The sequence below is a fragment of the Diadema setosum genome, chromosome 8 (assembly GCF_964275005.1).
Source record: "Diadema setosum chromosome 8, eeDiaSeto1, whole genome shotgun sequence".
Classification (NCBI taxonomy): Eukaryota; Metazoa; Echinodermata; class Echinoidea; order Diadematoida; family Diadematidae; genus Diadema; species Diadema setosum.
Genome location: NC_092692.1, coordinates 17,352,518 through 17,369,776, shown reverse-complemented (window position 1 = coordinate 17,369,776; position 17,259 = coordinate 17,352,518). Strand labels below are relative to the sequence as shown.

General features: G+C 39.1%; 1 protein-coding gene across 1 annotated transcript in view; it reads right to left on the bottom strand.

Annotated features, from left to right (window-relative positions):
* LOC140232106 (uncharacterized) overlaps positions 1-17,259 on the bottom strand; it is a 69,130-nt gene that overhangs the window by 46,943 nt on the left and 4,928 nt on the right. Inside the window, exons 3-6 of the mRNA XM_072312254.1 lie at positions 7,042-7,541; positions 4,851-5,019; positions 3,020-3,192; positions 1,274-1,925 (exon numbers count right to left, since the gene is read on the bottom strand). Coding sequence (XP_072168355.1) covers positions 1,274-1,925; positions 3,020-3,192; positions 4,851-5,019; positions 7,042-7,541 — 1,494 coding nt within the window. The remainder of the gene's footprint in view (positions 1-1,273; positions 1,926-3,019; positions 3,193-4,850; positions 5,020-7,041; positions 7,542-17,259) is intronic.

The window sequence follows — 17,259 nt, the reverse complement described above, 5'->3', positions numbered from 1 at the left end:
GTTCTAACAGACAGCAAATAGACAAATGAATATCATTCAGAGGGATTTGTGCATGTTTAGAAGAACCCAATCACAAAGTAAAGATCTTAAACTGATATGTCTTCTGCATAATGAATCAGTAAGACATTTTCATCAACTATTAACACGGGTAATCATCATGGTGTAATGCAATAAAATACTATGCTCCAGTATCTTGAATATTACAGTATAAAAATTATCATTCTATGAGACATCACTTTGCACTGTGTACATGCCAAGAAAATGTGAGATTTTGAATTATTTTGGTCAAAGGGAAAACAGATAAAATTACAGTTGTGTCAGTAGGCCTATACATGCCAGTGAATATTTTGACAAAATGAAGCAAAACCTTACAACCCTTGTCATATTACCTGGAAGATTTCAAGAACAATAACCAGGTTATTTGACATCTACAGTAGATAACATCTGTTATCTAAAGTAGATGGTAACAAAACAGCTCCACCATGAGAGCGGAGCTGAGTAGGGCCATCCAGTCGCAGTTTCATGTACTTTTGTGATAATTTCTTTGTATTATTCAAGAAGAAGTGAAGTACATATTTCATTTTGTGGAAATAAAATCAATCAATCAATCAAAATTGTTTCAATGGTCATTCAACAGGGTCGGCCATTGGGGTTGCAATCCCAGCTGAAGTAATCTTGGTTATTTAACTGTATTGCCGCTTGCATAAATGTTGTAATTCCTATCGAATAGAAAAATATGATTCTCCTGGTGGTATCTTCAATGATCTGGTGTAACCCAATGAACTTTCACCATATCTTGACAAGCTGTGAAATTGGAAACATTTCATGCATTAAATAAATACCACAGGTAAGGAAAATCATAACCATGTGATCATCCCCCCTTTTTTGAAGTGCAGAAGAAAGCGGTAAATCATAATCAGCCTTTATATTGTCGAGACTGTCAAGGGGTCTAGGGCAATTACCCCGGACCCTTCCCCTGGCCCTTGTCCTAATCCTAATCCTGAACCTAATCCTAACCCTAATCGTTACTCTAACCTTACCACTTAGCAGTATTTAGCCGGGGGGGGGGGGGGGGGGGGGGAATTGCCATGATACGCTGTCTAGATACTGGTGCTTTATTGTGAAGTATTCATGCAGAGTAAATAGCCCTCCTCCCCCACCCCGATCACATGCACCCTTTCCCCCTAATGAGCCCTAAATGTGTCAAAACACCCAAACAAACCAACCACAACACAGAAACAAAACAAAAGACAAAAGTCTAGCACATGCTTACTGATGACAGGTATCTGGACTGCGACTTCAACTTCCACTACCTCTCCCTCAGCATTCACAGCATTGCTGACATTGGCTACGACAGGGTACATGCCAATGGTACGATACGAGTGTTCAACTGATGCCGACAGCACTTCTGTAGCAGCAACGCGAATCTGAAACTGCCTGGCGAAGGCCGGTGCGACTGGGCTCAGGACTCCATCTTGGGTTGGGGTTGTCGAATCCACTCTGTAACCCACCGCTTCTCCGGAGCCAGTCGTGTCTTCGTAAGCCACTGCAGCACCGGCATTCCTGACAGCAAAACCGAGGACATCGCCAATGTTTGCCGAGAATGTGCGGTCAGAGACGGGTAACTCAAAATAGTTGTGCCCGACAGAAGCTGTAGCGTCGTAGATATACTTGACAGTGTACTGGGCACGCGGAGCGGTTACGGTGTCGGTGACATAGCGGCTTGGTTTGCTTGGACAGGTGTTTACGTTACTAGTGGACACACAGCGGCTCTGGGTGAGGCAGTAGGTTTCTGTCCCGGTGGAGCATGTGTCCTGATACATGGGATTGGTCGGTAGACTCTCGTCATAAGAACACGATGAAGAGCACTGGTTGTCGATCAGGCAGTAGCTGTTACCAGGCACAGTACATGTGGGTCGTAGAATCTGAGGTGAGAGATTAAGAGCAGAAGTGGCTGAAATAAACATTGCATGACTTCCTTTTCACTACATTGTAAGCAATGAACAAGTTGATGGGATTTGACTAGAAATCACATTTTCTAGTAATCATACTATTACATGTTTATCCATATAAGAAAAGCCAAATGAATCTCAAGATAGAAATAATCCCCTATCATTTCACAGCTGGAAGCTGGGCTAGTATATGAAGCTCAATATTTTGAACAAACCCTCAGAGAAGCAATACTACAATGTAATGAAATGAACAAACAAAAAAGAAAACAAAACAAAACAAAAACAAATGTGAAGATGTGAAAAACTTAGTTAGTTTGTAGAACCTAAGATGAGGTAATTGCTTTAACACTAAAAGTTCTAAAGTAATCTCCTTGCAGAATATATTATCCTGTTCTCATTGAATTGGCAAACCTGAATATTACTGCTTGTCCTATTAAGGTGAAACAAATTGACAGAAAGTCCTCTTAAATCTGTATAAAACAAGAAAACAAGGTACATATAAAAAAAATGTCAATTTGAGAGAAGTCTTCTCATACGTGCTGCTAATTTAACAATCAATTACAGTTTTCAAAAAGAAGATGAAAAGGCGAAACAGTTTATGTGTGATGTACGCCGCACAGCAAACAATCAATGCAGCACAAGCCCACAGAAATGCAATTTCTTGGACTTGATCAGTTAGAGAGATGGTATATTATTGGTGGAGATGAGGATTGGGCTTTTAACTTTTTACGAGATACCAAGAAACCACTTATGAAATAGCTCAGGGCATACTATTCTAAGAGGAATACAAAGTTTACTTGATGAAAATCTGTCTTGGAATGGCTGAGACATCCAAAAACAAAGTAAGACAAAGAAGGATTGCTCTGTTTTGGATGTCTCAGCCATTTCAAAGCCAATTTTCATGAAATGAACATTGAATTCCTCTGGGAATTACATGCTCTTTCATATTTTTTAAGCGGTTTCTCATTATTTCACAAAAAAGAGAAAAAATGTTAGAAACCTGAAGATACATGTAGGTCTCAACCAAAACTGTATGACCCCTTTCAAAAGTTCTGTCTGATACTCACCAAGAATTGCATCTGGCCACTTGATGAAGCATAGACCTCAAGGGAGCGCACCGTGCCGGTGTCCAGGAACTCAAAACCAGGAAGAATCCAGATGGTATCCTGAGCGGGCGCTACGAAGGCAAGGGAACTTTGAGCATGCTGGGCCACTCTTCCTACAGCAAACATGCTTGGAGCTGCAGAAACATACACACTTGAAGTGAATGGATCCATTCACCAACTCCAAAATACAAAAACCATACATGACTAAATTCATGCAGGAAAATAACATATCAATCACATCATTAAGGACAATACATAAAATATCAAATTCAAAAACATATGGCAGATGGGAAACAAATAATAGCATCTAAGTGCAAATCAGCGTTAGAACCCTCTAAGACTATTGGTAATTTACAGGTCAAATATTTACATTACAAACAAAACAATTGAACAAATAGATATTTACTCAAGTGCTTAGCTCAGGAAATACATGCTTGTACATACTATTCACAATACTGTGCATCGTTCTACAAGCATACTTGTACACACAGATAGCTCTTTAATAGATCTCCACTTCACATAATAGCAAATACCAAAGTGGCACTGCACCTAACAACAGTGTTTATGTAAACAAATAAAATATTAGATTTGATTTGACTGGATTTCTGCATTTTTCACAAAGTAAATACAATGTAACAATCAAATCTTCCAAATACAATTGTTCATTGGAAAGCAGTCTTTCCAGCGGTTATTTGCTTACAAGCACTAACTGCTTCCTCAGCTGCCATGCAAACAAAGTGTGATTATAATAAATTAAATGCTGTCTAATAATTGCCCCTCATTCATATTAAAGGCCAGTTACAACTTACATGTATACTTGATACAGATAATAGTTAGAAGCATGATCAGCTGACAGATTGCTAGATAGACAGACTGCATGTATTATCACAATGAACCTAAAGCCACAAACTCAATTGGTTCAAAAATATAAATAAGTTTGCATAAACTTTTAAAGCATGGAAAGTATGTGAAATACTGTGTCAGATAGCTATGCCAGTGTTCAAATAGAGGTACACATCTTCCATTTTTTGCTTGAGAAGACTAACATGGCAACTTAAATGACAATCAGCATTTATCAAAAGACTGATTTTATATCCATTGAATATCAAGGTACTGCTAAAATCATGGACCCTGCTAAAATCAAGAAGGATTTCTCTATCATAAATATAATTTCGAAAAAGGGTCATCTTTCAATTTGCACATGAACATGAGAAAAAACATTGTGATGCAATAATGACTTTCCATACTTAGTTATGAAATGTCATGTCTGGTGGTTAATTTTTTTTTTCTCCATCTACAAGCACCATCTGTAAAGCATTCTGCAGTTCACAGTATGATCAGCCTGCTGATATTGAGTACATAACCTGAGGTAGAAATTTGACTGGATAAGAAACATTATGTCATTGCAAGTTTGAGCATTAATGGCAGCATAGTTTGCTTAACAAGATTCTTTCATGAAAGAAAGATATTATTCAGAGGGGTGAAGGTTCAGATGCAAGTTTCTTCACTTTGTCTCCCTCTACAAATTAAATTTGTTAAGATCACAACTGCTGTTTGTAAATTTACAGATCAGCAGTTGCGATCTTAAATTTAATTTGTAGCGGAAGACAAAGTGAAGAAACTTGCATCTTAAGATTCTTTCGTTAAAAAAAAGTCCTCTTTATCATATTCCATTCATTATTTTCTCTTTTTTTTTTTTTTTTGAGGGGGGGGGGGGGTGAATACTTCATCTTATAAACCAAACTCAGCAACATTTAAAATATCTAACAAAGAGCAGTCCCTTTGTACTCACTGCCTATGTAGAAGGAAGAGCCAATACTCAAACTCATGGTCATGTCAGACCCATCTTGGATAGTGAGGCTGCAGTTGAAGGATTCGTCCGGCTCAACGACCTCGGGACAGTCGAGGGCAACATCACTGATGGCCACATATGCTGTCACTTGAGCAGCAGCAAAGTCACTCTGGTCAATTAAAGAAATTGTTCATGGCAAATGGAATTGATTATAATGGTAGATGTTTGATGATCCATAACACTTGAAAAATTATCATTTGATCATATTTTGTCAATTAGAATGACTGGATTCTTTAGTTTTTGATAAAATAAACTGGTTTTTAAAACATACCAGTGAATGGAAGTGCCCCAGCGAAAAGACAACTATATGGACACTGAAATATCTTTTCATCAATTAAGCAGCCTACAGACATATTTTCAGTGCAAATACAGCTATACGTGATGTGCTATTCACTTAGATTTGTATTCATGGAGTTCTGGACCCTTTTGTATACACACAGAGCCCTAGAATTATTTGAAAATATGAAAATATGAAGAGTCTTGGGCTTGGTAACTCTTCCAGGGGCTGCAGAACATATTAACTTCAGAAATAGTTCAATGTATTATGATAACTAAGTGAATACCATCTGACCATGGTCATTCTGGCAATTTCTACCTATCACTAAGTACACCGTGTTCTGTTTGTGCTAGCCAGTAGGTATATTTGCTGGTGCAGTTGCATGAATCCAAGAAATTGAAAACACTGTCTGTATACTGCAGCTCGTATAGAAGTCTATCATTCACTTCACCATATCGTTACGTATAACTGAGTATTAAAGAGTAGAACTCGGGGTTTTGACACTGCCTGAAACCCCCCCCCCCCCCCAAAAAAAACAACTGAAAAAAAAAACAACAAACAAACAAACAAACAAACAAACAAACAAAAACCAACAACAACAACAACCAAACAAACAACAACATAATTATATAGATTCTTCTTGTTGTAGGATAGATAGGGGTGGTAGGGGTATAAGGTAACCGCACCAAACGTGTCACAGCGCCCCGCGCCGGGGTTAGGGTACCGCGGTATGGTCTAACACCGGAGCGCTCCTTTGGAACTGGGATTATAATAGTGGGAACCATGACGTCGGGAAGAAAGGATTTTTGGCAGCTCGTAAACTCTAACATGACAAAATGGAGAAGCTCTGTACGTACAGGCCTACACTACTACAGTATGTCTCTAGTCAACAGATACGTAAAAATTAAAACCTAACGTTACCGGTATGGTAGGGGTCCAACCCACCGGCCGGGTCCGTAACGACCGACCGCGCATTATAATGGCATTGCGCGTACAGAAAGAAAATGTACGCATGGGACTACGCGCAACGGTGTTCGATTCTTCACTGGGCTACGCTACCGAGTAAAATGTGGCGAAAACAACTAAGTATTCCCTCTAAATTACCGAAATTTAGCAAAATCGAATAAGGTTTATCGTGTAACTACATATAACTAACAAGTTAGGCCTACCTTTGCTGACTCGTTGTTAGATGTAGACTATCCTTCCGTAATAAATTTGACGATTTTGACCGCAAAATTGTCACCGCCGCTTGTACGATCGTGCACACACGTTACACATACACATGACAAGTAAACATTTTGTCGCCCGCTACGACCGTACGAGTTGATGCAGAAACGAGAAATGAATGTGAAAAAACAAACCGACTCATCTAATTTATTTCAATTACGATGAAAAGTTTACTAATGAAAATCAAGTCAAATTCATCAAACAGTCCTTCAAAAGTAATATCGAAGGATTCAAAATATATTCAAATATTATTGGGGAAAAAAATTACGACTAGAAAAAAACAGCAGCTTGTCGAAAAAACGCGTTTAAGTACGCTTTATACGTATTGTCAATAGAGGGCGGGGTGGTCGGTCGATATGAGCCCGGCAACTGAGTGCGGAAAAAATGACACCCAACGCGTTCGAAGCCGCCATCTAGAGCGCGTACCTCAGATCGCATTTTCAGTGCGCGCTTGTGAATCCGGAGTATTTTCTCCACACGTGAGTAAAATTTCAGGCAAATTGTGAGATTTGTCACGTTTCTATTGATAGAAAAACGTTAGGTGTCCGATATTATGAACACCCAACCATACATCGTTTTCGTACATTCAAAAAGAAGTGCTGAGAAAACTGAAAGAGATGAGCTTACAGAAAGGACATTCTGGGCGTGAATACTGGCCACATACTGTCCGGGAACGGCGTAGACATGAGATCGTATCGAAGCATCAAAATCCGTCGCAGGAGAGCCGTCTCCATAGTCAAACGATGCCGTGGTCGCTGTACCAGATAGCGAAGCCTCGAGCGCTTTGCTCTGGCCAACTACGAAAGCTTCGTTGGTGCTGTTCAGCTGTACGGCAGCCCGCTGAAGGGTGATTTCGAGGACCCGGAGACTCCGGGCACCTCCGCAGTTCTCGCCTGCATTGCCGCTGCAGTCGATGTCGCACGAACCTGTGTCTGCGCCGCTGATTGTGGTATCGGCGCACAGGCAATAGCGCCCTCCGGTGACCGCTGCGTGCTGGTAGTCCAGTAACCCGCATTCCTCGGCGCATGAGGCGTGGTCAAGGTCGTCCGGATCGTAATCGCCCGCTGACGTTACGAAGATACGGTTGTCGACGTCCACTTGGTAGCACCCGCCAACAATAAATGATGCTGATAAAGAAAAGAAGATAAGAGCAAACATTAAAGTTATATTTCCCTGTAATCATTACAAGAGTAAGAAGTACTGTAGATTCATTGCAGTGCCGGCGTTAAAGTAACGTACCCCGGTTTTCGGCACCCTACAGGGACATCGATCCACTTTGAGGATGGAGGCCGGAGGAAAATGCGTTTTGGGTGACAGTTAAGTGTGTTTCAAAATCGGCTGACAAGCAGAAGAAGAAGGGCTTAAGGGGATGGTACAGTATTGGTGGAGATGAGAATTTGACTTTTAACTTTTTGTGAGATACCAAGAAAACACTTATGAAGTGGTACAGATCATACCATTTTAAGAGGAATTCAAAGTTTAGTTGATGAAAATCGGGTTTTGAATGACTGAAACATCCAAAAGTAGAACAAAGCGATCGTAATAAAAGGTGGGTCCCACACTTTATTAGAATCGCACTGTTTTGGATATTTCAGCCATTTCAAAACCAATTTTCATAAAATAAATGTTGAATTCCTCATGGAATTACATGTTGTTTCATATTTCATAAGAGGTTTCTCATTATCTCACCAAAAATGTTAGAAACCTGAAATTAGGTCTCAACCAAAACTTTAAAGTTTATTTGATGAAAATCGGTTTTGAAATGGCTGAGATATCAAAAAACATGGTGAAACAAAGAGATCCTAATAAAAGGCGTGGCCTGTCGCCTTTTGTTATTAACATTTTTTTTTTTGATATCTCAGCCATTTGGAAACCAATTTTCATTAAATAAACGTTGAATCCTTCTTAAAATAAGATTACATGCTCTTTCATATTTCAAAGAGGTTTCTCACTATCTCACTCAGGAATGTTATAAACCTAAATCCCCACCTCAACCAGTACTGTACAGTCCCTCTTTAACCGTAGGTGCCTACGCGGTACGGCATGTTCATCATTTTATTCGAGATCAAAATAACAATAGCCTAATTGGGTTTGCCAGCTTCACTTTGCAGAATCCAATTTCAGTCAGTCTGTCAGCCTCTCATACTTAGCCAAAGTGCACTGAGATCCCTCTCCAAACTTGTATTTGATACGCTTGCAAACGTCTACAGCTGCAGGCCTACAAGGTGAGTGGGATTCAACAATCGTTAAAGGGTGTGTACAGTACTAGTCGAGGAGAGGATTTAGCCTTTAACATTTTGCGAGATATTTAGAAACCACTCTATGAGAAGTCAAAGAGCATGCAGTTCTAAGGGGTATTAAAAGTTTATTCGAAGAAAATCGGTTTTGAAATGGCTGAGATATCCAAAAACAAGGTGAAACAAAGAGATCCTAATAAAGTTGTGGCATGTCGCCTTTTATTATTAGCACTCTTTTGGATATCTCAGCCATTTGAAAACCAATTTTCATCAAATAAACGCTGAATCCTTTTTAAAATGACATGCTCTTTATTATCTCATAAGAGGTTTCTCATTATCTCACTTAGGAATGTTCAAAACATGAATCCCCACCTCAACCAGTACTGTACAGTCTCTTTAACATGGTTTTAAAAAGAAGAAGAAGAAGAAGATACTTTGGCAGTATAACAATGTCGGCTTGGCATGCTTGTCATGATCAAAGGCAGCGCACCCGCAAATGGCGAAAGACTGCTAAATGCACCAATTATTAATTGTGCAAAGGAGTTGTGTGCCAATGGATGACGCCGAAAATGCTATTTTCTCTTCTAAAATAGTATATCTATAAGTAAGCAAGAAAACTAACAACAATGAACGTCATAAACAGTAAACAGATTGCAGAGACGCTTCCTCTGTCATTTTATCCGTGCGATACATACACTATAGATCATGTGATAACACGCTTGTGTAGGTCTACATTCATTTTGATTACAATACAGTAATAATCCGATGTAGTACCTACTTGCGTGTAAGCCTATTCTTTACAGTGATTTTAACGATCTTTTGTATACAATCGTGTCATTCAGATGCCGTTTTCAGTTAAGTTTTGCTTGGTTTGCCATGGCAACGCTGTCTGCTAATATTGGACAGCGTCTGAATGTGCTATGCTTCGAAAGCCAAAAGGCTATCATAATGTAACTCAATTGGAATACCAGTACCTCATATTCGTGGTATTATCAGCCAAATAGGGCCTGCAATCAATGATTGTATGAGCAATTTTCATGGGTGGGGGGGGGGGGGGGCATTTTCATGAAACGTTTTGTGAGATTTTTTTTTTCTTTCTGACAAGCTGTCGTAAGCTTTATATCCTTGCACCTGATTGCCTGAGAGCAAATATGTCAGAAATAAAATACGACAAAAATATTCATGACATTGCCCCGCGGGTGTTGGATTGCCAGTCGCAGTACATGTATTTCGAGTTCATGTCGAATACTAGTAATTTATTCCAATATTATACTGCAGGCAGGACTTGACCATGCATGCGAGCAACATTTCTATTGATACCTATATGGTGCTTCTGCACGCAGTGAACGTGGTTATTTATTTATTTTCAGACCAACTTATCTCAGAAAGATTACTATAAACTATTGATGTCGTCGTCGCCAACGGAAGGACAAAATTGGTTGTCCCAGCGCAGATACTAGTAGGGCCTATGTATTATTAAAACGTGAGGCCCATTGTATACACGTTTTTATTGCTGCTGTTTGATGCTGAACTGTAGACCGTCGGCAAATATGAGAAGTCATGTATCAGAAAAAAAAATGTCATCAGAAAAAAGCGTGTGAGTCTGTTTGTCTGCCTGTGTGTGTGTGTGTATGTGTGTGTGTGTGTGTGTGTGTGTGTGTGTGTGTGTGTGTGCGTGTGTCCGTGTTTCGACTATCATATATATATATATATATATATATATATATTTATTACCTGTAGACTGCTTGCCATTGTGAGGGCAAATAATGGAGAGCATTAATGATACATGATAAGACTTCATGGTCATCGCATTATTCTTTGCCTTCTGCCGTCAGTTGAAAGCAATTCGGGTTTTCTCTATAGATTGGTGGAAGAAAGGGCGGAGTATACCAAACACTGCAATAGAGAGACACAGACAATACGATAGAGATATACCAGGCATCAGTGAAGCTAAGAGAAAGGACGGAAAGTTTAAAGGGATCGTATAGTTTTGGTTGAGACCTAATTTCACGTTTCTAACATCAACATCTTTTTGGTGAGATAATGAGAAACCTCTTATGAAATATGAAAGAGCATGTAATTCTATGCGGAATTCAATGTTTATTTGATGAAAATTGGTTTTGAAATGGCTGAGATATCCAAAACAGAGCGATTCTAATAGAGTGTGGGATACACATTACTACGGTCGCTTTGTTTTACTTTGTTTTTGGATGTTTCAGTCATTCCAAATCCGATTTACATCGAATAAACTTTGAATTCCTCTTAAAATGGTATGCTCTGTACTATTTCAGAAATGTTTTCTTGGTATCTGGCAAAAAGTTAAAAGCCCAATTCTCATCTCCACCAATACTGTACCATCCCTTTAAGAAAAGGAAGAGAGAGAGAGAGAGAGAGAAAGAGAAAGCAGAGAGAGAGAGAGAGAGAGAGAGTAAATGTATGAGACAATATTACCAAACCTTTGACTTATCAATTTCCTGTTAATCAGTGGCCGCTGCAGAAACGAGAGTCAGTCCCGCATCCGCAAAACAATAGAAGGTCACGTGGTCGGCCGCGAAGATGCTTATTATATCAAGATGGTGTGCTAATTAGCAGTTCTCTAGTCTATTGAACAAGAAATCGATATGCCCCTATACCTGTATACTTAATCATGAAGATCGCTGCTCATCAAAGATGCCGTACTATATAGCGAGTGACCGAATACGTAATTGCTCCCTGTTTTCTGAGAACCGGCTGACAATGTGAAAGCGCGTGCTACATCGGATTACACTATTATGCAGTGGGCCTGTTAAAGGAGAAGCCTATAATAATGTTATAGATCACTAGGCTGATGCATAAGATATCGTGCCTGAATTTCTTTGCTGTACAGAACCCTCAAAGAAAGAAACAAAAAATTGCGCATTCACAGCACCGTCACATGGGATTACTTTTAAAGGTGCAACTTTCTGGACTTTGAAAGGTGCAAAAGTGCACCCGCAAAGATGCTCCTACTGTGACACTGGTCTGCACCTTCAAAGTGCAAAGTTGAATCTATTTTTGTCCCCTCCTAAAATAGCTTTAATTGAGCTATGGCAATCGTCGAGGGATAAACTTCCCCCCCCCCCCCCCGCACGTTGTGAAATCAACGAGCAGCATAAGAGAGCATTAATTTAATCAATCTATAAGAAAGGAAATCATTATGATAGCTGTTGTAAGAAACTCTCGTTTTTGGTCTGCCTGTCTGTCTATCTGTCTGTCTGTCTGTCTGTCTCTGTCTCTATCTGTATATCCACCTATATACAAGTCATGAAAATCATGAAATAGATATAAAGAGGGACAGAAAAGGGAGAGAGAGAGAGAGAGAGGGAGAGAGAGAGAGAGAGAGAGAGTGTATGTGTGTGTGTGTGTGTGTGTGTGTGTTTGAGTGTGGAGCATTCTATATCGACCTTGAACGCTGGAAAGACATCCATTAGCTTTGCTGCCGCTGCATTAATTTCCTTTGCTGACTATAACACGCAAAGTGTGACAGATATTCGGATTGAAATATTCATGGTCGTCCGTTATAACCACCATGGATATTTATGTATATTGTATCCATCCACTCGAAATCACAAAAACCATTATTCAAAGGAATGACGATGTGCGAGGTGTAATGAATGCAATGACATATTAGGTAGACTTTCTGGTATATGAATCACTAAAGTGGATTTCAGAGAAGTTCTTTGACATTTATTTTTATTGCCATTTAGTAGATTAGGTCATTCGCAACCCTTTTTAAGGAATGACGCAAAAGTGTACTACCCTATTCAACACAGTGTTGCAAATACTACAAAGGAGCATGTCATAGAAAAAAAAAATCATACCCGTCATCATTGTCATGATAATATCAAAGTGTAACGACCATTGTTCAATCTGACCGGCATATGACTGTTGCTATCGACCAAAAACGTGTCGACTGTTAAAATGGGCTGTACCACACATCACTTAAAGGGTGGCATCGTTCTTCGTTCGTAGATGCAGTGACGGTATAGAAAAGTCAAACAATTTAAATTCTTTGTTCAGACAAAGCAGACAAAATTGTATTCTTTGTACTTATTTAATGTTTCGTAGGCATAATGCTAGATTGATTTTGGACTTTGAAAATCCTTTCACTTGTCACTTAACGTTGCCTCTTTCATATCTTGACCTCAAAGTGTCTGCAGCGACTTCTCGCACTCACTGAGTCTTATATAAATCATCATCGGCTCTGCGCTTTCCAAAACATTATGGATAACTTTTAATCTGCATGCCTCTACCATTTGCGGAAGAGGCGATCAACATCTGGACGCGGACAGTTTTCTCTCTCCCAAAGGTGCGGACGCGTTTAGCAGTGACAAAGATAGTGAACGGAAGAGGTTGCCAAAAGAATGCGGAATCAATAAATTTGCTTTCAGCGTCTTGTCCGCGCCCGACGCCAGGTTTAAATAACAGAGGCAGTGCCTATGTATTTGTGACTTTACACCACACAAGTTTACCTGACAAAAAGTCACCATATTTGATATTTTGCTTTAATCATGTTTAAAGGAAGAGATTTTAAGGTTATACTGTATGTGATTTAAGACATATTTCATGAAACTGCACCCATCAGAACGAATGAATAGAATAGATGATCAAGTATGCAGGAATGCTACTTTAAAAAAACAAAACCTAGAAGTTTGGGTCTCTTCTATGGCACTGTGTAACTCTTAATATTGTGTATGATGTACGAAAAGGATTGCTGAGTTCAAACTCCATGGCAAGTAAAAGGTTATCATATTGACCTAACATTTGGTATACTCATGCATGAGCATGTCAAATCGTCAAAGCTATACATAAAAAAGGTTTTTATTTACTCTTTTACACACCTTGATAGTGTGGAAAGGAGATAAAACAGACTTGGCGAGACAGAAACAAGTAAGCGCCTCATGAAAATCATGAAAAAAATATTCTTAGCTTATTTATGAATATAATGCGGCCTCATTATGAAGTATTTATGAGGCCCCCATCCATTTAAAGCTTAACCGTTTCTCTATATGTATACTGCTCACTGCAATAAAATAAGTGTATCTATTTGTGTAGTTCATGTTATCGTTTTGAATCACTGCGCTTATTATCCTTTGTCATTGTGCTTTTGAAATTTGTATTCAATTTGTATTTGCTTGAATGCGGAAATAAATCATATCAAATAAAAAAAAAAATCAAAATCAAATCAATATAAACGTCGAACAACATCGCATCTCAAAATCAGCCGCATGGTGAGGTTACCAAAATGCCGAATTTCAGCCTGCTAGTAAATCAACTCAGATATGACAACACATTATAGGGGTTTTCGGATGCAGACTCATATGGATTTGATCAAGTCGTAATCGATACATGGAATATTGTGTATGTGTGTGTGTGTGTATGGGTGTGTGTGTGTGTGTGTGTGTGTGTGTGTGTGTGTGTGTGTGTGTGTGTGCACGCGCCCGAGTATGTGTGTGTAATTTTCAAGTTGTTTTTTTTTTATGATTTGAATATTGCTGAAGGAATGGAGAATACAGAAAAAGTGTGTATAATAATTACACCTTGAGAGCTCTCAGTTAGACAGGAGTGAAATGTCCATTCAAGATGTGTCCCTTAGGCTGTCTGATTACCATGGCAACACCACGCGTTAGTTTGCTCTGGCGGTAGAAGGGAGAAATTGAGGAAATTGTCTCCAAATTTGAATAATAAATGAAATTAAACAAAAAAGTGCGATCCAGTTGAAATGAGAGTGCGTGTTTGCAGTTAAAGCCCAAAACGTCACACATTCGCCGCATCCAATCTAGATAACGGAGGATGCGTCCACTTTCAAACTGACAGTTTTAAACCACAATCAACATAATTGAAATACGTAACCATGGGAACGCATGTCCTGTTTCCGAAAAGATTATGAGGCAACAAACCAATCTAGCGACACGACACTTTGTCGTATAATGATAAACCCATCACGACATGTATAGACATAGAACGTGTCCCGTTGAAACCTAATTTGATATCTTCATGAATATGGAATATTTCAGTTCCGTTTAATGCGCTTCTTTTGGTGTTTTGGGAGCTCTCATTCTGAACATTTTAGCCCTATAGGATGATCTTAAACTATTCTGACTGCAACATCGTCAGTGGGTATTATAAAGAGCACGTAGTTATCTTCTCTCAAGTTTATCAAGTGACATCCCCTCCCCTTTCCACACCGCAAGCTAATCGCGAAGACTGCATTAGACGTTTCGTCTGGACCGCAATGTGTATTCTCCCTCCACATTCTTGTCATAAGACAGTACACTGTTTTCTGTCTCTGATAATCAGCATTGTACACGTGTATCTGGCCAATCCAGTTCATTTCAAAGCCTACTAAACGACATTTCTATGAGAACTTGCTCTGCAAGGGTAATGGCGGTCTGACTATCTACGTAAGATATGAAATCCAACTAACTTAATGTGTATTTAACTCAAGTAATGGTTAAAGAATGAAGCCATTTACAAATTGAGCTTAGAACATTTTGACAGTTTGGTTGATAGACCTCTTGGATGTTGCACAGTGAAGTGATGCGAAATCTTCTGCTGGATGCAAAAAAAGAAAATGGTAGCGAGAAAAATGTTCTTTTCTTCTTTTATTTGTAGAAACCAGACCAAATTATATAACAAAGATGAAATACTTTCGTATTCCGGATTCGGCAAGTTTGACCTGTCTTCACGCTTTCCGTGGTATGGGGAAATTCGGGTTTCACCTCCATAGGGAACTTGCTTGGACTGACTATGTAGATATGAGTTAATTATATAGGAGGGCTGTGAAAAAAGAAAAAAAAAATCATCAAGTTGAAATACGCACGTGTAAATAAAAACAGGGATTCGAATCCCTGACCGTCTCGTAAACACCGCGTCAAGATGTACCACCGCATATTCAAAACGAAGAATCGTTAGCAAACAATGAAGCAGCGAAGCACTTCAGTGACGTCATCGCAATGAATATCGAGAATCACCGAGATAAGATCGATCGCTATCGATGGTTCATATCATGTACGGGGTTTGCCAACTTGAGAACGCGGAGTGAATTCAGACTGGTTGGAGCCAAGTGATGAACGGAATGCAGCGAACGATCTCTACCCAGCTTATACTTGCCTCATTTATCGTGCACTGTTTACTTAATATTTCATTCTTAAAACAGTAGACATAGAAACTATCAGTTTCACTTTCTGTAACATTAAGACTTTACATAATCTGAATGATTATGTTGCATCAGGGTCAGAAAATATGAAAACAAAATAATGCCCTAGGACTTTGGTGTTCATTCTGGCTACAAGCAGGCATCAAAACTCTGCGATGAGGAGAATTTTACTTTTTTTTTTTTGCGAGTGTGAACTCCGCAGCAATTAATTACCCATTCGGAGGTAGCTGGGTATAAAATATTTGCGCAAACAGAAAAAGCCCCGTTTGTTATCTCTCAGTGCAAACATTGCACGCCTTATGACGGCAGCATGCCTCCCAGATCGATAGTGATTGGAGAACTGGACAAATAGTTTTTCCATGGGTACGATGTTATGTTAACAAACATCGTCTAAGTGCAAATTATTTGTAAAATTGGCCACTGTTGAGACCTAGTAGAAGTAGATTCTTCTCAGACTAAATGGTAATCTGGTCGAATATGTGACATTTTAACCCGTTTTATAATCCGGTCACCAGTCACAGAACTACAAATCGCGCATGAAGCTTTAATATGCTGAGGCGACCCGTCCATTATCTTTCTTTAAATGGCCTTATTCGCAAAACCTTTAAAACACAACCAGTTCAAGTCTTTGGTTTGTGCAGATGATGTCGTCTATACCAACAGAAATAGTAAAAATAACAACATCAAATCAGATGGAATGTTACTTCTTTTTTTCTTTTCTTTTTTTTACTTTTTTTTTTTGGGGGGGGGGAGGGGGGGGGGCAACAGGGCAACAGCGTATGTACAGAGGGTACTTTGAAAGGGTCTCAATGACTACGTCAATGGTTTCAGTAGAATGATGTCTAAGACTTATGGTGGATGTAGCTTTTAGTTTACGGCGAAGGCAAGATATTGATAGAAAAATAATACACTTGTATTTTTGGTGAAAACTTTGACAAAACCAACATATTTCTCGACCCTACTCGGAACTCAGGGAATAGGCTTATTTACTTCAATACGGAACAGAAGCTTTAACTGTCCTACATACTGCTGTAAATGTACTCATAAGATTAAACATGAATACACAATTTTGAAATATATGCCAAGGAAAGCTACTGCACTGAACTTGATGTAGCCATTATACGAGAATATTTGAGAACTTGTCTACTTCAATCGAGCTCGACATTCTCACAATGACAGAATGTATGCATGGAGCTATTACCCAAACTTGTCTGTCTTTTTTTTTTTTCATGATAAGAGATACCTTGATCAGGTGTTGACTGGAAAACAAAACAAACGGACGAACAGAAAACAAATAATGCACATCTCTGTCGATGACAGAGTGAAAAGTCTGTTAAGTGCATTGGGAATATACCGTATGCCCCCCCCCCCCAAAAAAAAAAAAAAAATTGCAAGATAATAGTAAATCAATCCAAATACAATTGCAGGGTA